Consider the following 21,809-nt stretch of genomic DNA (forward strand, 5'->3'; position numbering starts at 1 on the left):
AACTCAAATGTTTTTTGTCCCAGCTTCTAGAGGAGCTGAGATTACAGGCCTGTTCCAATGAGTTACTGTGTTTTCAATCCTAGAATCTCTATTTGATACTTCCTGTCTTTTGATATAGTTCCCCTTCCTTAAGTCATTAAATTCCTGAATGTATTTTAGTTACTTTATTAGGAGGTGTGGCCTTGTTGGAGAAAGCTTGTCAATGTGAAGATAGGCTTTGAGGTCTCAGAAGCTAATGTGGCTCTGTGGCTCACAGTCTTTTCTTCTGGGGATCAAGACACAGAACTCTCATGGCAGCATTCAGGAAGATGTGGGGCTGGGAGAGCTGAGAGTGTCTCCTCTTGTTCAGAAGGCAGCTAGGAGAAGACTGGCTTCCAGGCAGCTAGGATGAGGGTTTTAAAACCCATGACCACAATGGCACACTTCCTCCAACAAGGCCACACCTCTTAATAGTGCCATTCCCTGGGCCAAGCATATACAAACCATTACACTGACTGTCTTCAGATCAAGGTGTAGAACTCTCAGCTTCTTATCCAGCAGCATGACTTCCTGCATGCCACCATGTTTCCTTTCATGACAATAATGGACTAAGCCTCTGAAACTGTAAGCCAGCCCCAGTTAACCGTTTCCCTTTATAAGAATTGTGGTCATGGTGTTTCTTCACAGCAATAGAAACCCTACTAAGACAGTTACTTTACACCTTGTGTCTGAAAGTCCAATATGTAAATCCCCTATAGTCATGTTTCTATTTTTTTCCCCTCTGAGACAGGGCCTCAGATAACTCAAGCTGGCCCTTTCCTCTCTGTGTGGCTGAGGATCTTGAATCCTGCTGCCTGTACCTCCCCAGTATTGGGGTTATAAACACATACCACCACACCCAGCTCTTGTTTTTTCCTGTTACTTTTCAATTATAAGATACAGTTTACTGCTGGTGGCCCACATCTTGAATCCCAGCCTTTGGGAAGCAGAGGCTTGCAATCTCTATGATCTGAGGCCAGCCTGGTCTACACATTGAGTTCTAGGCCAGCTAGAGCTACACAGTAAGGTGTCTCAAAATAAAAACAAACCAAAAAAAAAAAAAAAATCCTGACTACTCTTGTGCCTGGCAAGTTTTGATAAAAGTCTGAACATTATATACAAAACTTGAGACTGCCTTTGGCTCTCATTTGGACAGCCACAAACTGTGTGCTATAAGCAAAATCTGGTTTGTCACCTGCTTTGAATGTTTGCTATATTTCTAAGTAATTGAAAGAACATTGGGTGACACATGAAATATAGACTTCATACTTTTGTGTCCATGTGAAGCTTAACTGGAATGCAGTCAGATTTATGTATTCATCTATCAGAGGATCAGGAAGACACCTGCATTCGGGGTTTAGTTGACATTTAGTTCTTGTGGGGACTGGTCAATTTGTGGTTTATCTACACCATTAATTAAAACTAAAAGCACTATTTTCCAGGCTTTTAGTCGATGGGCCCAGTACTACAATTTAGGTTCATCCCTACAGATTTCTTTGTCCTTAAGATTATAGATCTTCCAAGGCCTTCCTGCCCCAGTAATGCCTTTAAGTGTACTAACCTGCGCCTTTGTGTGCCTGTGTGTCCATGTATGTGTGTCCATGTGCGTGTGCATGAGTGAGTGTGTGTACGTGTTGTGGCATTCGTAGTCCTAGTAGGAGGAACAATCAAAAAATCAGACTGCCACTGAGGAGGGAGATGTTTGTATTTGCACATTTTTCAATGGCTTCCACTCATTTTGGACAAGGACATGCCTGGAGAGCTTTGCTGGGTAGGTGCTACATGATCGAAATAACTCCACAAATGGGAGTAAGAAACAAATGGTCAGAAGGAGCAGGTAGGAAAACACAAGTTTACCTTGTTCCTAACATGTCAGCACACTAACAATCATATAACTCAACATTTTAAAGAAATGCACAAGTGCTAGAGGGAGTCACACTGGGATAATATTAGCTTTGAAATTGAGGGATACGACTTGAAAAAGCACATTATTTTTATGTTTGATGAGGTTTGACGCACACTCCTGACATTTCTGACTTCCGCAGAAGTATTTCTCTAGTATCCCATAAAACTTCCTGGCCTCTTCTAGGTGACTTTGGTCTCCACAGTCATAACCCACTGTGATTTTTATCCTCACATTAGTTATACTTCTTACAATGAGTTTGCCTTGTTACTCTTCTGACCTCACGTTGCCATGAGTCTTCAGATGCTGTGAATGGGTTTTCCTGAGTAGAGTTGAATTCTCCAGACCTCAGATTCTTTCCTTTTGAAACAGGGTGTCTGTAGTCCCAGCTGGACCCATCTTCCTATCTCCATCTTTCAAGTAGTGGACCTACAAATATGAGGCTAACACCAGAAGCTAAGTTATTGTTTAAAATTGGAACTGTTTGTTAACACACTTACAGCCATGATCGCACATAGTTAGATAATACGAGGTATCTGATCTCTTTGGAATACTAAAAGACTTCAAAATTAACTGTAGAGGGAAGGGAAACTGGTTTGGGGTGTAATGCATGAGAGAAGAATAAAAATATAAACCGTGGAATTTATTTCAATGGTGATTCATATTATCTCAGTGTGCAGTAGACTTTGAAGATGTTCAGGGGAGCAGAACCCTCAGTTCTCAGATGAGGAAAACGGTGCCAAGGCTGGGTTTATCCTTTTCTTAATCCACCGTCCTTGTACATATGAACACCGAGTCTGTTATTCCAAAAGTTAACTTTCTTGTTTCTTCTCTGGAATTTCATAGGTTACCCACTCCTTCCATCCTCCAACATAATGTTGAGCACTGAAAAGATACGTCATTAGTGTCGCTTCGTATCAGAAGAGCTTTGCAATAACCACCCATCATATAATTCAGATTCTACATCTTCTAAACACTTTGAGTATGCTGGAAAGATACAGGCCCTTGGTCCCCATGTTACATTTATCTAGCTAGCTAGCTAGCTAGCTAACTTTTCAAGACAGGGTTTTTCTGTATAGCCCTGGCTGTCCTGGAACTCTGTATACCAGACGATCTCAAACTCAGAGATCCGCCAATCTCTGCTTCCCAAGCATTGGGATTACAGCCATATACCTCCACTGCCCAGCTATACTGCTTTTATTAGCAGTAATTTTTTTTCTTTTACCTCTGTAGTAGTAGAGCTTAAATCCAGGGACTTATGCATATAAAGAACATGGTTTGCCACTGAATTGTATTTCTAGCCCCAAGAAGCTTTTTTTTGGAGACAAAATATCAATGTAGTACTGTCATATGTGTACTGACTGTATAAGTGTTTTGTTTGCATGTGTGTACCATGTACACGCATGCTCAAAAAGTTCAGAAAAGGGCATCAGATTTCCTGGAAGTGAAGTTACAGACAGCTATGAAGTGCTATGTAGGTGCTGGGAATCAAACCTGGGTCCTCCAGAACTGCAGACAGTGCTCTTGACCATTGTGCAATTCCTCCAGTCCTGCCCCTTTCCCCCAAGACATTCTTAAATGAACTAAGACATACTTAGTTTTATTTTTGCTACCCTGGGGATTGAATCCAGGGCTTTTCACATATTAAGCAATTACACTACCACTGAGCTATGGCCCAGCCTCCCAAATGTCATTATCCTATTGCAATACCCAGTGCTCAGCCTACTTTTTCCTTCATCCACACACCTGCTAAAGCCCAGTGATATTGCTGTGTCCAGAGCCTTCTTACTTCTCACTCCAGCTAAGCAGGAAAATACTAGACGGTCAGATCTGGATGGCTTCACTTCACGATACTTCTCTTTGAACTCCCCTGGGCTCATCTGTAGAGCTTCCCCTACCTCATCCACTGGGAGAACATGTCAAGGCATTTAAGTAAGTTTTGGAGGTAGTTAGTTATTAAGCATACAAACGAATCCTTTCAAAACACATATCGCTTACATGGTATGTTGATGGATCCAGGTATTTTCCCATGCTCAAGAATTTCCCATGTATTTCTAACATCAATTAACATGATGTCTTTGGAGTTCAATAGTTCTTTTAGCTCCCTGTACGTCACGCCCTTAGAAAGAGTAGAACAAAAATGGTGGCTGCTTCCCCATACTGACTTCAAACCTGAAAGAAATAAGTTTAGACAACTTTAAAGAGACCCGGGTGTTAACAGCTATAGTTGGTTATAGTTAGATGACATAGCTGGGTTTACCATTTTCCTTTCATAAAGTCTGGAAACATACTCTGCTCCTGGTCCCTGACCCCTGACACAGAACTTCCGAGGGTGATACATGACTTCTGTGTTTTAATGAGATTGACTTTGACCTAGACAACTTCAGGGTTGCACTGTTTGCCTGAAAAACTAAGCTGTTTCGGGTTGTTTGTTCACACTGTGAGACTGTAGACTGGAGAAACCTCTCTCTAGTTGGGGTGTGTCTCAGCCCCAGCACACACCTTTAATCTGAGCCCTTTGCTTATTGTAAACAAGATTGAATAAAGCCAACTATTGGTCAAGAGGAGGAGCAAGCAACCAGTATACAGGAAGTAAACAGAGAGAAAAAAAAAATCAGAGAGTGAGAGGAAGTGAGGAGGACAGATAAAGAGATGCACAGGAAGTAGAAAGAAGGGACACACAGTTGGCCTGTTATTTGAGATGGTGTGAAGAAGGAGAACTGTTTTTTTCTTGGGGGGGGGGAGGCTGGGTTTTTTTGTTTTATTTTTGTTCTGGGATATGGGTTGAGGAGGAAGATTGGGTGGGTGGTTTGGGTTTTTTTGTTTTTTGTTTTTGTTTGTTTTTTTGTTTGTTTGTTTTGGTTTGGTTTTTGCCTTTCTGAGCTTCTAGCAGGCTTTCACCACAGCAGCTGGCTCCCCAGTCTTCATTTGGTGAAATCCAATGTTTGGGCTTTTGTTTTTTTAAAAAAAAAACACCAAGCCATGAATAGAATGTGGAACTTTCAGGCATGGTCTTCTGTGCAGTGGAACAAGGCTAGAAGATTGAATTAGCAATACACAGTGCTTATATTAAGATGCTTCCATTAAAATCTATGAAACTAGAGATCTGTTGGGTTGACACATCCATGTGCTGGGAACAAGGCACACCCCAGGCCAGGAGGATAGAAACGCATGCATGTAAGACTCCTCTAGATCCCGTACCATGATTTCCTCCACATAACATACCATGACTTCTTCCGCAGGTTATTCATTTGTATTCTTTAATAAATAATTTAAAATAAGCTAATAATTTGCTTACCAGAGTTGTTAGCAAATTAACGACCTTGAGGAAAAAGTCATGGTCATCTGGTCAGAAATAAGAGAATCCGGGCCTTGGGCTTGGTGCCTATATTGGGGACCATTTTGTTAGAAAGTCTTTCGGTGTTTTTAGTAACTCTGGGCAGGTGGCTCAGAAGTAAAATTTATGACTCGGATTATTAGAGAAATAGCTTGGTGTAGGAGAACTACACATTTGGTGTCAGAAGCTATATGGAAAGATAGGTCAGTAGTGAAGTGCTTCATTTTAATGTGTGAGGCCCCGGGCTCCATCTTATATCTATGCCTGAAAAGATAAAGGAGTTGTGAGCACAGCACAAAAATGTTTTCCAATATGCACACATTCTGACTGAACAATAGGACGCAGCCGGCCATTTTGGATGCAGCCGGCCATTTTGCTTTGAATGCTTGACAGCTGGCCTTCTTCCAGTTCCATATTCTCTCCCGACCCTTTAGTTGGCAAGAGCTTAGAAACCTATCAAACATTTAATAGTTGAGTTATATGCAAAATTTATTAAGACCACTCTAACTTGGGACAGTATGAAGAAAATTTTAACTTCATTTCCCTTTGTAATTAAAGATAGTACCTGTATATCTTAGAGCACCTGTTGCTGTGATCAAAGTACCATGACTAAAAGTAAACAGGTAAGAAAGGGTTTATTTTGCTTTATAGCTCATAAGTCCATCAGCAAGGGACAGGAGTCCAGGGTAGAAACCGATGCATAGACCATGGACAGATGCTGCATATTTGCTAGTTCTTCATGGCTTGCCCAACCTTTTTCACACATCCCAGGGTCACTTGTGCAGGGGTCACACACCTACAGTGGGTTAGCCCCTTTCACATAAGTCTTTAATCAAAAAAACGCCCCAGACATGCCCACTGGCCAATCCGCTTCAATTCGATGAGAAGAGCGCACACGTTTGTTAGTACCCATGCCAAAGGTTCATCTGGACCCTGGACTCTGGTCAAAGGGAAGCCTGCATGCAACAATCTCTTAAATTAGTTGGGAAAGATATCCAATAAAATGTTCAGTCAACTAATTAGAAGAATGTAAGCAGGCTCTTGAGTCCTGATTCTTAAACAAATTCTAAATGTAAAGCTAGTGCCTTAAAAGATGCTAAGATAATGTGTAGATAGTTGAAATTTGGTATCATGATTTTAATACACTCTGCCCAGGGAGTGAAACTATGTGGAGGTGTGGCCTTGTTGGGGTGGGTGTGTCTCTGTGGGTCTGGGCTTTAAGACTCTCACCCTAGCTGCCTGGAAACCAGTATCCCGCTAGCAGCCTTCAGATGAAGATGTAGAACTTTCAGCTCCTCCTGCACCATGCCTGCTTGGATGCTGCCATGTTCTCACCTTGCTGATACTGGTCTGAACCTCTGAACCTGTCAGCCAGACCAAGTTAAATGTTGTTCTTAGAAGAGTTGCCTTGGTCATGGTGTCTGCTCACAGCAGTAAAACCCTAACTAAGACATTTGGGGATAAAAGTCATAAAAGGTTTGTTCTTAAAGGATTGTCCTTAAATATGAGAAATGTACCATCAACAATTTGACTTCAGGTGGCAGGCAAGAAGGCCTGAAAAGGTTGGAGGTAACATTACTAAAATAGAGCTCATAGGAATACCATGATAAGGCCAAAATCCCAACAGAAAAGTGGTGAAAATCTAGGAACAGAATATTAACTGGCAAAATGAAGATGAGCAATAAAATGAGAGAAGTGATCAATCTCATTACAATTTAAAAAATTTAAGTGTTAGCCGGGCAGTGGTGGCACATGCCTTTTAATTCCAGCTCTTGGGAAGCAGAGGCAGGTGGATTGAGTTCGAGACCAGCCTGTTCTACAGAGTGAGCTCTAGACAGCCAGGGCTACACAGAGAAACCCTGTCTCAAACAACAACAAACAAACAAACAAAAAACAAAACAGAAGAATAGATACAAGAGTTAAAACGTTGTTTCAGGCCTGTAAAGCTTAAAATTATTGATAATGCCTGTGGTGGTTTAAATATGCTTGGCACTATTAGGAGGTTACACCTTGTTGGAGGAAGTGGAGATGACTTTGAACCCCTGCCCAGTGCAGAATAATTGTTTTCTCCTGGATTCAGTCAGATCTGGATCGAAATGGGGGAACTCTCAGCTCAGCTTGTGCCATGGCTTCCTGGAAGCTACCATGCTCCTGCATTGATAATAATTGACTGACACTCTTAACCTGTAAACCAGCCCTACTAAGTGTTGTCCTACTAAGAGTTGCCTCAGTCATGGTGTCCATTCACAGTAGTAAAACCCAAATAAAGGCCATGCCAAATATTGGTGAAGGCATGGGGAAATGGATTCTCTCAGGCATTATCATTAAGAACTCTTAAAGGGGGACTAGAAAGATGCCTCAGTGGTTAAAAGCACTTACTGCTCTTCCAGTAGACCTGGGTTTGATAACAACATTTGATGGTGGTTTACACACACACACACACACAGAATTAATCTATTCAAATTAGAGACAGTAAGCTGAATTCACACTTTTTCTATGTGGCACAGCTAGAAACTGGAAAACTACATAATTTCATAAATCATGTTAAGCCTGATTCTAGCCCTGTTTACCATTCCTGGAAAATGTACCCACAACCCTCCAACCTCTGGAGACTGGATCCAAGCTAGTTTCTTCTCCCTGTAGTCATCAGACTGAGTCTCAGCTTCCCATATGATTCAGCTTTACTCTCTTGTGAGACAGTGGCTATGAAGATGGCCTTTCTTACCTTTCCACTCAGTGATCAAAGCCTGAAGCAACCATGTATTTTTCCTTTGGTCTCACCTTCCCCAAGACTCTCAAAGTGGAGTCACATACGTATTTAGCTTTTTAAGATTACATATATTCCATAGTAGGGATGTCCTATGTATATAGTTTACTAACCAGTCACCTATAGAAAATTTTAGTTTTTAAAAACATTTTAGTTTCTTTTATTTGTAAGTACCATCTCTTCTTTCAAAGAAGCAGCTGCAGCGGCCCAGCAAGCTGGCCTCCTTGCTCCTTTCTCAACAGCTTAAGCTACTGAAGATGGGCTTTTTCTGTGTGCTATTTATTTGCACCAAGCTATAGCTGTTTTATATACTATAATCTTCTTGTAAATTGACCACTTAGAGTCCAGCCAAAGAAACACTCACCAGTTCTTACACTGAAGAAAAAAAATAGCTAAGTATTATAGAATATATAGGTGAATAGACACATACACACACACACACACACTGTCAGGTATTCTGTTATAGCACCGAGAAAACTAATAAATGCATGCCTTTGGGTTTAAATAAAATTAATGCAGATACAGTGAAATCGATAATTATTCCAGTTGTCATGAATTATACCATACTGCTCCATCTGAAGGAAATCTCTCTCTTCAGTTCTACGCAGCACACTGAACTCTGGTTCGTATCTGTTTAACACTGCTGGCCACTTCCCTTAAACAATTCTAGTTCTAAGCATTCATTCTAGTAAAGATAGTTGTTTATGTGCACAGGGTAGACTGCATGATGATTATCAAATAATTTTATAATAAAAACCTGGAACTAAAATTTTCTATAAATGACTGACCAGTAAACTATAGTATATCCCCAAATATGGAGTATATACAATTTAAAAAAGCTAAATATATAAGTGACTCCAAACATAGACATATATGCATGATTCACACATATAATAACTTATTTATGGATAACCATAGAAAAGTTTAAAAGAGTCTTTACCATGGATATCTTAGAAGAGTGGGGTGCAAGGTATTCAACAGAGATCTGGGGCTGGTTTTTTGTTTGTTTGTTTGGTTTTTGCTTTATGTCAGTTAAAATATAACCATGAATTATTTATGTAATTTTAAAATGCCTCTGGCATTTTGATCAATGCAAGATCTTTGGGTTTTCCGTTGCAGTCATATTGGGTAGGGCTATGGGCTGGTATCCGTGTTCTTCCCATCCATCCAGGCACAAATGGTGAACTCCTTGGGAGCTGTATCCCCTGCAGGAGGCCTGAAAGGTTGGTTGCCTAATAAATAATTGCTATCGAAAGGTGAAAGAAAACCATTTGCACAGAAAAAGCCCATCTTTAGTAACGTAAGGCGTTAAGAGCGGGGCAAAGGAGGCTAGCTTGCTGGGCCGGTGCAGCTGCTTCTTTGGAAGAAAACAGACGCGAAGGAAAAGACGGTATTTAAAAGTAAAATACAGGGAAGGTACCGATGCCCTGGATTGAACTTTAGATCCAGCTAAACCAACAGCCATTTTCACTTCTCTGCCTTCTGCTTCCGAATTTGCGAAACGAATAGGAGGTACTTTTCTAGTTCTAATGCGTTTTTAATTCGGGTGGGGGGGGGGGGGTTGTGTCTGTTTCACGAAGCGATGAACTGTCCCTGGTGGATCACAACAGTACGTTTAAAAGGGAAGGTTTGTAGGTTAGCCTCTCCGGAGCCTCCTTGCTAGCTCCTTTGAAGGATGAGTTGACCTTCATCACTTAAACTTGCACAATTCGTTCCCATTATAAATAACCTTGGTGCCATATTTACTCTGTCGCTGTGTTCATTCGCGGATCTCTCGTCTGCGATAGCATGGAATCCCGGAGGGGCAAAGGGAGCAAAACTCATAGCTACGTCGCAGCAGGATTCACTCGTATTAATAACTAGAAGTCTAAAGAGTGTTTGGTCAATGTCATCCCCTCCCCGGCACCCGAAATCAAGCGCCTTTCCTTTCCCAGGGATTGGCAAGCTCACCGCCAAGCGCAGGCTCCACTGATCCTAGGGCCGCCCTGTATGAGGTCTCAAGCACCAGCCTGGCCAGCATCACAATGGGCTCTCTGAGACCGGGGACTGCTGACCACTTCCTTTCCTCGGCTCCTTCCTGCTCTGCTTCCCACAGGCGCTGTCCAAGCTCTTGAGCGCCCCGCAGCCAGCACCGGCAGAAAGGGGTACTGCCGCAGCTACTATTTATTTGACAAGGTTCTTGGCAGGGTTAAATTCAACTGTGTTAGCGTCCCATCACTACATTAACAAACCACCACATATTTGCTGGATTAAAACAACAGAAATTATTCACCATTTTGAAGTTATAATACTTAACTAAAATCAATCAATGTATCTGGGAAATACGTGTGTCTTTTTAAAAAACTTATGGGAAGATTTTACTTTCTTTTATTTTTACTTTCTCATTTCTTGGCTCCTGGTCTTTATCTACCTTCAAAACCACTATCTAAGCATCTTCGAATCTCTCTGGCTGACCCTTGCATATACTGTAAGCCCTTTCATTTACCCTCCTTCTTCAGGACCTTTATATTAAGATCACTGAAATAATCCAAGTCAGTCTCCCCACTTCCGGATATTTTATATGTAATAATATCTGCAAAGTCCCTTTTACCAGGCGTAGTGGTTTGAGTAAGAATGGTCCCCACAGCTGAAGGGGATTGCAACCCCTTAGGAAGAACAATATCAACCAACAGACACCCCCCCCCCGAGTTCTCAGGGACTAAACGACCAACCAATGAGTACACATGGAGACACCCCATGGCTCCAGCTGCACATGTAGCAGAGGATGGATTTGTCTGGCATCAATGGGAGGAGAGGCCTTTGGTCCTATGAAGGCTCAATGCCCCAGTGTACGGGAATGCCAGGACAGGGAGGTGGGAGGGAGTGGGCCGGTGGGTGGGGGGAGAAGAAATGGAATGGGGGTTTTCAGAGGGAAAACCAGGAAAGGGGATAACATTTGAATGTAAATAAAATATATACAATAAAAAAATCACACTGTTGATAAAAATGATGCTACTATTTTTATTAGTAATGACATTGTTCCTTAAATTTAAGTTGAAAATGATATAAATAAAATGGAAACAAAGCTATTTATATTAATATTTTAAAAAATAATGGTCACCACATGTTCATATATTTGAATGCCTAGAGAGAGGCAATAGGACTTGTGGCCTCGTTCAGAAAAATGTGTAACAGAGCAGGCTTTGGTGTTTCAAATGCTTAAGCCAGGTTCAGTGAGTCTCTCTCTTCCGTCTACCTGTAGGATCTGAAGTAGAACTGTCAATTACCTCTCCTACACCATACCTGCCTGCATACCACCATGCTTTCTGTCAAAACAATAAGGAACTTAACCTCTGAAACTGTAAGCCAGCCCCAATTAAATGTTTTCCTTCATAGGAGTTGCTGTGGTCACGGTGTCTCTTCATAGCAATAGAACCTTGACTAAGATACCAGATAAGATAACACATTACAGGTTCTAGTGATCAGGGCGTGTGTGGGGCTGGGAGTGTTGGGGCATCCCCCTCCCCTACATTACCTTAACTTTCTCCTGAGTTTACATCTCCAAACATAATAAAAGTTGCATTCAGCTGGAATTTAGTCTGTTAAGAAACAGTGTCTGGCATCAGTGTGAGAAGAGGCCTTTGGTCCAGGGAGGGCATGTTTTCTCAGTGTAGGAGAATGCCAAGGCACTGGGGTGGAGAGGGTGATTAGGAGGCAGTGCACCTTTGTGAAGACAGGTGGAGGGGGGATAGGGGATGGGACTGGGGAAAGGGATAACATCTCAAATGTAAATCAGAGTATCTAATAACATTTTTAAAATTAACATGTTAAGTCCAACTGGTATTAAAATGTATGCTCAAGGAATAATTCCATTAAATACACACTTTGAAACCAGCCTATTTTAATAAATCAGTATGTTTTAATAAAAGTTAGGTGTGTGTAGTACATTATCTGTATGTATATGTAATATAAGTACTTGTTAGAGAGGGTGCACACGTGTGTATGGAGGTCAGAAGTTGATACTGGATGTCTTTTCTCAGTCACACTACACTTTTTTTTTTTTTTTGAGACATGGTCTCTCACGGACATGAATATGATCAAATCAATAGAGAGATGGCTTCATGGTAAAGACTATTTGTTATTCTTGCAGAGGACACAGGTTCAATTTCTAACATTTATATGGTGGCTCACAACAATCTATATTTCCATATACAGGAAATCCAACTCTCTCTTCTGATCTCTGAAGGTACCAGACAATCATGTGGCACAGACACATAGACATATACAAAAACAGAATACTCATATATATATATATAATTTAATATATATTTTATTATATATATAATTTAATATATATTTTATTATATATATAATTTAATATATTTTGTTTTATATATATAATTTATTTTTATTTTATATATAAATATATGTGACAGATATATATATAAATATATGTGTCATATATATATATATGACAGACAGGTCAGGTCAGGTAGGCTGTCTGGCCACTGTGCTTCAAGGATCAGCCTGTCTCTGCACTCATACCAGGTCTCCCTCAGCAATGGAGTTGCAGCACATCCTGTTCTGAGTTTCTGAACTCAAGTCCTCATGCTTGTGTAGAAAGCACCTCAACTGAGCCATCCCTGGATCCAATAACTCAGTATTTAATAAACCACATCAGATTTCCATGCCAGTGACATTATCTACTACTGTGTTTTTCCTAATCATTTATACTTTACTTTTTAGAATTTTGGTGTGTGTAGGGGGCACATGTATTCCACAGCATGTGTGCTGGAGCTCAGTAGACAACTTTGCAGAGTCAGTTATCCTCTTGTCTTAGAATTTTACTGCTACAAAGAGACACCATGACCAAGGCAACTCTTATAAGGAACATTTTTTTTAATTACTCCTTTTTTAAAGTTATACAGTCAATTTTGATTTTTAAATATTTATTTATTTTACATATATGAGTACACTGTAGCTGTCTTCAGACACACCAGAAGAGGGCAAAGGATCCCATTACAGGTGGTTGTGAGCCACCATGTGGTTGCTGGGAATTGAACTCAGGACCTCTGTCTGGAAGAGCAATTGGTGCTCTTAACCACTGAGCCATCTCTCCAACCCAAGGGACAACATTTAATTGGGGCTGGCTTACAGTTTCAGAAGTTCAGTGCATTATCATCATGACAGGAAGCATGGCAGTGTCCAGTAAAACATGATGCTGGAGAAGATGCTGAGAGTTCTGCATCTTGATCTGAAGGAAGCCAGAGGAGACTGTGCCTCACACTGAGCAGAGCTTGAGCACATATTTTACCTCAAAGCCCTGCCTCCACAGTGACACACTTTCTCTAGCAAGGCCACACCTCCTTCAGTAAGTTCCACTTCCTATGGGCCAAGCATATTTAAACCACCAGATCCTACTTCCTGGTCCCCATACGCTTGTTCAAACATATGAGCCTATGGGGGCCATATCTGACCATAGCATAATGCAAAATATATTTAGTACAACTCCAAAAGTTCTATAGTCTACACCATATCAGCAATGTTTCAAAGTTCAAAGTCTCTTTCGAGACTCGTGTAATCTTCTATAATATCAAGATCAAAAAGCAGATCACATACTTTCAACATATCATGGCACAGCATCTACATTACTGTTCCAAAATGTCACAGTGAGGAAGTACTGGACCAAAGTATGACCAAAAGCCAGCTGGGCAAACTCCAAGTCTCTGTGTCCAGTGTCAAAACAAGCACTCTTCAGATCTCCAACTTTTTTCATTCTTGTTGACTGTAACAAGCTTCATTCTGTTGGGCTGGTTCCACTCCTTGTTAGAACCTTTCCTGGGCAGACATCCCACAGCTCTGGAATCTCTAACATCTTGGAGTATCCAATGCAACTTCAGCTTCACAGTTTCTTGTTCCAGTGTCTGGGATCAACACATGATCTTCTGGGCTCCTTCAAAGGGCTTGGGTCACTTCTCTAGCTCTGCCCTCTGTAGCACTCTAGGCTCTGGTTGACTCCACTCCATTGCTGCTGCTGTTCCTGGTGGTCATCCCACAGTACTGGCATCTCCAATATGCTGGGGTCTTCTGATGCAACTAGGCTTCACCAATAGCCTCTCTTGATGCCAAGCTCCACTTCTGTGCATGGTCCCTTCAGTCCAGAGCCATTAACTGCAACTGAAGCTATACCTTCACCAATGGCCTTTCTTGGCCTCTCACAGTATCAACCCTCAGTTGCTCTCCATAACCCTGTCACACCTTTAAAACTACTATGACCTAGGTGACTCTTGACATAATACCAAGTGGCGCTGTCAGCGTATTGTTTCTCTCTGGAACACGGCTCCTTTGTGCTCTCAGGAAACACTTGCCGGAAAATTTCCCCTCAGTGATGCTGATCTCTCCTCAATCACCACTAATTTCTTACTTCCATCTAGTAACTCCTATTCTTGATTCTAAAGCCAGAGCCACATGACTGAAGCAGCTGAGTTCTGCTGCTTGCTGGGGCTGGAATATGCCTGCCTTGTTCTATTGACTTATCACCAGCTTTCTGTTTTCAGTGAATTTATTCTTTGCCTAAGCTTGGTGTCTTAAGGTTTTATTGCTATTACAGCCACCATGAACCAAGGTGACTCTTACAAGGACGACATCTAATTGGGGCTGGCTTACAGGTTCAGAGGTTCAGTCCTCATCACCAAAGCAGGAGCATGGCAATCTCCAGACAGGCATGGTGCAGGACAAGCTGAGAGTTCTACATCTTCATCTGAAGGATGCTAGCAGAATATTGGCTTCCAGGCAACTAGGATGAGGGTCTTAAAGCCCACACTCACAGTGACACACCTACTCCAACAAGGCCGCACCTTCTAATAGTGCCACTCCCTGGGCGGAGCATATATAAACCACCACACTTGGCTATCCTAAAACTTGCTCTGTAGACTAACTTAGAACTCAGAGATCTGTATGCCTGTCTCCAGAGCGCTGCTGAGTGCTGAATTGGAGGCATGGTCCACCATGTCTGCACTTAAGCTTTTCTCTACTTGGAACTGTAGGGACAGGGTCTACCAGGCTGACTCTGAACTCAGATCTGCCTGTATCTACTTCCTGGGATTAAAGGCATGTACCACCACGGCTGGACCTAAGCTTTTCGTGACTACTATGCCTCAAGATCCAGACCCAAAGCTAGTGTTATTCCATGTCAATATCCAGATCCAAAACCTGTGTCTTCCAGCCTCAAGATCTGGATCACGGGTATGCCCTCCACTTCTGGATTGTAGTTCACTCCAGATTTAAAGTTTCCAAATGAAAACAATAACCTGGTAATAATAATACCTAACACAAACACAAACCATAAGCTTATTCAGGTGAGATCTTGCCTCAGGTCACCACTCCCTTAATTTCATTTAATATACTTGGACACAGGATTTAGCTATGTTTGACTTCCTGGAATTTGTATTTTTCCTTTCTAAGCTTGCTACACTTGATCAAGATGATCCTCATGAGTGTACACCTGAGGACAATGCCTATGCTGGGCTTTACTGAGGCTTCCATTGTTAATGCAATTAATATGAATCTCTTCAGCAAAGATTCAGGCAGACTCTTCAGCTAAGGGCAAAAATTTTCCACATTCTTCTCCAAAACATAAGAATAATCTCTAGGCAACATATTAAAATTCCACTTCTCTGAAACCTCTAGAGCAAGGGCTGCATACTTCAAATCACCCTTAGCACCATTGTCTTTCATATTTCTACTAAGATGGTCCATTAAGCCCCACATAAAGCACTCCACTACTTTTCAAAGTAGTCCCAAAATATACATCCCTCTAAACAAAAGCATGATCTTTTAGAGTAAAACCCCAGTCCCTGGTACCAAATTCTGTTTTAAGGTTTTATGGATATGAAGAGACACCATGACCAAGGCAACTCTTATAAGTGACAACATTTAATTGGGACTGGCTTACAGATTCAGACTTTCAGTCCATTATCATCATGATAGGAAGCATGGCAGTGTCCAGACAGGCATAATGCTGGAGAAGGAGCTGAGAGTTCTACATCTTGATTTGAAGTAAGCCAATGAGAGACAGTCTGTCTCACCCTGGTCAGAGCTTGAACATATTTATTACCTCAAAGCCCTGCCTCCACAGTGATACACTTCCTCCAACAAGGCCACACCTCCTTCAATAAAGCCACACCTCCTAATAGTGCCACTTCCTGTGGGCTAAGCATATGAAGATCATCGTAATCCTTAAAAATTTATTTGGGTTCTGGGGGGGTTAGACTCTGATATATATATATATATATATATATTCTTTCTCCCGTATGTGTGGTTGTTAGGTTTAATTGTCAATTTAATGCAACTTAGAATCATCTGGGGAAAATCTTAGTGTTAGAATGTTTACGTTAGGTTGGACCAGAGGTATGTCTTTGGGGAACTACCTTGTAAGCGTAGCTTTTACTTGTCTGACATGACTGTCATCTTGGAAGCTTACTACCTCTATCTGCTAACCTAGGCCTAGTCCTGGAGGCTTTAGTCTCCTTTCAAACCTTATCTAGGCCTAGAATGTTTTCAGACTCTGAGACTTACTACCAAGTAAGCTCACCCTTTCTAGTTCTTTCTGAACTCTGGCTGGCGGGTTCAACTCTGCTGTTCTTACTTAAACTCCTCTCCAAGCTGACTGAATCAGTTTGGCTTCTCTCTCTCTCTCTCTCTCTCTCTCTCTCTCTCTCTCTCTCTCTCTCTCTCTCTCTCTCTCTCTCTCTCTCTCTCTCTCTCTCTCATAGTAACTTCGGCAATATGTTCTAACCTTCTGACTCCTCATTCTCTGGCTCGTTCTGTCTCAGTACGGCTGCAAGAGCAGCCAGTGTTCTTAACCACTGAGCCATCTCTCCAGCCCCACAACAAAAATTCAAACCAACTATTTTTACTCAAAAGCAAGGTGTACATTGTTGTCGGACTCTGCAGAATTACAGGTGTGATGTACCTTCTAGTTCAAAAGTGAGAACCACATGAAAAAAACAAAATGTTAAAATCATACAGAGTAAATCTCAGATGTGACTTTAGAGTTCTGAGATGGGTGATGGAACAAGGGAGGCGAATCCAGGCCCTGTGGCTGGCAGGGTACCAGCTGATCGCAGGGGCTCACCCCCTCATTCAACCTACACCTCCCTACCTCGCTCCAACCTCCACACTGCCAAAGGAAAAGCCGGAACCCGTCTAGACTCAAAGTCCCGCCCCTGGCCCGCCCAGAACCCAAGACCCCGCCCTCGTCCCGCCCAGGAGCCAGGCCCCGCCTTCTCCCGGTTCCCCTCTGCACAGGCGCAGAAGCTCCTGCGTGTGGAAGCTGCGGCCCGGCGGGCGGGGTGAGTTGGGGCCCGGGCTTTGGGGTCACTGCAACCCCTGTATCTTCGCTTGGGCGGCGAGGCCTTCTTGTAGGTGAAGCAGCCTAGTAAGAGAGGTTTCCTTGCGTACCCTCGCGTTCAGATTCACAGAGGCACCGGGCGGCCTCCCGGGCCGAGTGCTGGCGACAGCGGGAAGAGCCGGGGTCGGGGAGGGAGCCGGGCCGAGTGCCCTGGTGACCCGGGCGTGCACCGTCAGCCGGTCCCCTCGGGGTCTCTCCTGGCAGCACTTTCCACTCCGCTCACTTGGGGTGCATACGTGGCCTGAGGAAGAGAGCCAAACCACAGCTTTCTGGCAACACCAAATTTAAGGTTAGGGGTCGATCCCACCTGAGTTCACGTTCGCCTCCAGGACTTCTGCAAGTCACTTTACCTCTATCCAGTTCCAAGTGTAAAATGAGGATGATGATAGTGACGTATCTCAAAGTGCTTGTGAGAAGGTTCTTAGAATTGAGTGTTCCCAGCCCGGGTATCTAAAAGGAAGATGTTTGCATTTCCACTTCTCACGCTGAAGAATAAGCAGCCCAAAACTTAAAAAAATAAATTCAAAACAAACAAAAAAAAAAAACCCTATTTTGACACGGGATGCTTGTAGCCAGTTGAAAAGCCGTGCATTCCATGTTAGAGAAAACGCAGGTGCTAGATAATATTTAAATTAAAAGCCAAGTTGATGGGCTCCTGGACCGAAGCCGTGAGAGAAGCTACTCTGGCCTCACTAATGCAAATCAAAAACTAAACACGTGCACAGCCATACACATAAAATACAGTTTTGTTTTTTTTTTTTTTTTTTTTAAAGAAAGCTGTAACGTTTGATGTTTGGGAAACCACACACACCCACACACAAGAACATATTTGTGGTGAAGTTAACAAATCAGGCCTGAAACTCCTGTCCTTTGATGGCTCTGTTGGAGTTTGGGGGTGTTCTGATGTAGTTGTGATTGTTGTATACCCAACATTGTGTTTCATGCCAAAATGACCAGTTACCATACAGTTTCTGTGCTCCAAGTCTCTCATGGGTTCCCCTGGACTCAGATTCCTTATGTCACTCACCTGAGAGGAAGAGAGCTTCTGGAAGCTATGGAAAGTACCCTTCCCCATGGTTGTGTGTTCATAGAATGTTCATGAAATGTACAACCGTGTGCTGAGTCCTGTGAATCCTGTTGACGCCTCAGTGCCAGGAGAGTCTTGGAGATTTCCAGACACAGTAGACTGAAAAGGGTTTGAAGTGGCTGAGTATCTGTCAGGGAGAGGTGTGGGTGATAAGGGTACCAGTGTGTTTTCTTACAAGACTTTCTGAACACATGAGGAAATGATGACTTGGGCTCATCTAGAATTGGCTTCTGCTAAATGGTTGATGTTTACTTACCTGAACTTAAAATGTGACCACATGATTGTTTTTTTTTTTTTTTTTTTTTTTTAGCTAGTTAATATGAGCCTCCAGGTAGAACTACATAGTAGCTCTATATTAGAGTCTTTCTCTGCTCTGCTCTAGGAATTGAAGCATTTGCTGTTAGTGAGGATACTTGTACCTCCCTATACACATACTTACAAAAATAATGTGGGAAAGCTGTATTAAAAAAAGAAGAGAATGAAGAACTGTAACAGACGAAGTAAAAACAGCATCCGAGTCTCCATCCGGAGAGAAATCTGTATAGAATACACAAATCAGATCTGGAAATTAGAATATGTTAGGATATAAGGTATCAAGGCATACTTTTCTTAGATATGATAATGATATTATGTAGGAGAATTATTCATTTGTTTTAAAAAGCACTATGCTTACATATTTAGGGATAAAACTTCATTATTTCTACAACTTATTTTCAGATGCTACCAAAAATAATCATATATATTGGGCTGAAGAGATGACACAGTGCCTAAGAGCATGCTCTGCTCTTGAGGAAGATTGCATGCCCCTGTAACTCCATCTGCAGGGAGCTGATGCCCTCTTCTGTCCTCTACAGGCACCTGTATTAACATGCACATACCCAAAGGCATATACATACTTTACAATATGTTTCTGCCTGGACATGATGCCACACACACCTTTGATCTTGCCACTCTGGAGACAGAGGCAGGTAGTTGTGGGGCTAGGTCCAGTGCGTGTTCTGTGGCTTCTTGCTTAGCCTGTGCATCTCTATCATGGTTTATTTTAGCTGATTGCTCTTTCTCTTCCTTAGTTTTCCTCCGTTGAGTTGACCGGTCTCGTTTGAATGTGCATTAAACATAGTTTACTTTTGAAGATTAAAGTTATTATTATTTTTCCTGAAACTTTTCAGTGGATGACAGATGCGGGTGAAAGATCCATCAAAAGACCTACCTGAGAAAGGCAAACGAAATAAAAGACCACTGCTGCCTCATGATGAAGACTCTTCAGATGACATTGCTGGTAAGTTGTGGTATCTGGCACCTCAGACGGCGGTGGGTTAAAGAAGTAACAATAGATGCTTTTCGATTAATAAGTTCAGTTCTTTATTTTCACCATTTTCTGCATAAGTCTGAGAACATCCTTGTCTAGTTCCACCTACAAAGCCATTCTTGGTGTTCATATTCGGGTTTTATTTAAGTTATAAGTATATTAAAGTTGTCATATTGTTCCTTGTTTGTCTTTTTCATGGCCCATTAAAATTAAGTCTCTCATCCGCCAGATGTCGAACCTTTTAGTTTGGAAACTGTAGGGCTCCACTCTTCTCCCTGCCCCACTTCCTTCTTCCCCCTTCTTTTTCTCCACTCATTTCTGTGGTGCTAGGTTTGAAACAGGGCTATAATCCTAGTTCCTGGGGCTTTGCTCATGTTAGCTGAGCACTGTATAACTAAGCCACATGCCCACAATCCCCCTCTCTCTTTGAGATAGTCTCACTGTGTAGCCTATGCTGGCCTAGAACTCACTCTGTGGACTGGGGTGGCCTTGAATTCAGGAGATTCCTCCGACCCTGCCTCCTGAGCACTGGGTCTAAAGGTATATATCACTGTAGCTGACAGGACTTGTGTTTTAACAGTGAACTTAGAATCTTTGTTTTCAACTCCAACTTAATAATTTGGAGCAAAGAGAGGAAATGTTGGTTTTATATCACCAGCTGCAAATTAGAAGGTTTCCATGTAGAATTTTATTAATATTTAAAATATTAATATACCAGACTGAAATTGGTGGTATACACCCTGAGTCCCAACACTCAGGAAGCAAATGCAGATGGATCTCTGAATTTGAGGTAGCCAGAGTTGTGTTACTGGTTTTTTTTTAGCTTAATGGACACTGTGGATTATAACAATTTTATATTCAAGAATATATATATAACCCACTTATATGAAATTTAGATAACTATAGAATTTATAGAAAACGTGAAGGAAATTTACTTTATGACATACAATAAGTTGTTTGCATTTTCCCTTAAAATATATGTGATCTTGAGTCCACTCACTTATTCTTAAGGTTAGCAGTGATTTCAGTTTTAGAAGTCTGAGTGGTAGCATGGAGTACTTCAGAGCCCAGCCCATGGATTATGGCGAAGATAATAGCATAGAACGGCTTTTCACGTCAGAATTTTAAATTATAAAGTTCATACGAAGTAATGACAGTTTGTAAACTGTTGCTCTGGACTGGCTGGCCAGTTCATCAGCTTTCCCTGAATGTCCCTCTCTTCAGCGACAGGGGTCCTTGATAATTAAATATGCATAAGAATTACTCTTTTGTTTTGTTTTGCTTTTGTTTTTTTGAGCCGTGGTCTAGCCTCAAACTCACCGTGTAGGTGAGGGTCCTAAGGATTCTGAAAATTCTGGTTTAAGTTAGGCCGTTGGTTTTTCTTTATCCTAACCATGGTGAAAATTGCATAGCAAAGCTAGGATAGGTAAAAAGATCTTTGTTTGTTTACCGACTTAGTGGTACCAGCAAAGGAGCACTGGGCTGGTGTATGCTAAGCACCAACTTTGTCTACGTGCTGCACTCCTAGTCTGGATATGCGTCCCCCTGCTATCTCCTCAGTGCTGACTGAGGGCCATATGATATCTCTTTCAGAAAATTTATTATCTTCTGAATGTATCATTTCATTTTTTTTCTTTTTAATCTTTTTTCTTCTCTTTATTTAATCTTTGTTTTTAACACTCCAGATTTTATTCCCCTCCTGGTCCACCCGCCGATTGTTCCACATTTCATACCTCCTCCCCATCCCCCTGTCTTATTTAATTATTTAATTTGTTGGTTTTTTTTTAAATTGCCTCTCCGCCAGCAGAGGTGTTCAGATGGTGAACCTTGTGGTTTGCTCTCTCTAGGGCTTGTGTGATGCATATATCTGTGTGTGTCAGTGAGTGTCATGTGCATAGGGGTGCCTGAGGAGGCCAGAGGAAAGTGTTGGCTCTCTGAGAACTGGAATTACTGAATGTTGTGAGCTTCCTAATGTGGGTGCTGGGGACCAAACTCCA

The 21,809-nt window shown here is 41.9% G+C and overlaps 2 protein-coding genes across 4 annotated transcripts in view; one reads left to right on the forward strand and one right to left on the reverse strand.

The window, feature by feature from the left end:
* Positions 1-2,543: 2,543 nt before the first annotated feature.
* On the reverse strand, positions 2,544-10,115 carry LOC308437686 (thiosulfate sulfurtransferase/rhodanese-like domain-containing protein 3). Its single transcript, XM_080938795.1, has 4 exons — positions 9,976-10,115; positions 3,920-4,093; positions 3,668-3,827; positions 2,544-2,806 (listed from the first exon to the last, which is right to left on the reverse strand). The coding sequence occupies exons 1-4, from the start codon at positions 10,043-10,045 to the stop codon at positions 2,734-2,736; spliced, it is 477 nt and encodes a 158-aa protein (XP_080794921.1). The 5' UTR covers positions 10,046-10,115; the 3' UTR covers positions 2,544-2,733.
* Positions 10,116-17,316: 7,201 nt separating this feature from the next.
* The window catches only part of USP45 (ubiquitin specific peptidase 45), a 57,637-nt gene continuing 53,144 nt past the window's right edge, over positions 17,317-21,809 (forward strand). For 2 of the 3 annotated variants that reach the window (XM_080938807.1, XM_080938808.1), the window contains exons 1-2: positions 17,317-17,357; positions 19,673-19,782. In XM_080938807.1, the coding sequence (XP_080794933.1) occupies positions 19,683-19,782 (100 nt within the window). In that variant the 5' untranslated portion in view covers positions 17,317-17,357; positions 19,673-19,682. Of the gene's footprint in view, positions 17,358-19,672; positions 19,783-21,809 lie in introns of those variants that run through there. The other variant, XM_080938809.1, reaches the window with a different exon arrangement.

This window comes from Micromys minutus (assembly GCF_963924665.1).
Source record: "Micromys minutus genome assembly, chromosome: 26".
Taxonomy (NCBI): domain Eukaryota; kingdom Metazoa; phylum Chordata; class Mammalia; order Rodentia; family Muridae; genus Micromys; species Micromys minutus.

Excerpts from the sequence above, each read along its gene's own strand:
- LOC308437686 (XM_080938795.1), bottom strand. The coding sequence starts at position 10,045 with ATGCTGGCCAGGCTGGTGCTTGAGACCTCATACAGGGCGGCCCTAGGA. Across the intron at positions 4,094-9,975 it reads AGTGGAGCCTGCGCTTGGCG|GTTTGAAGTCAGTATGGGGA; the intron begins GTGAGCTTGCCA and ends TATTTCTTTCAG. Across the intron at positions 3,828-3,919 it reads TGGATCCATCAACATACCAT|TGGATGAGGTAGGGGAAGCT; the intron begins GTAAGCGATATG and ends ATGTTCTCCCAG.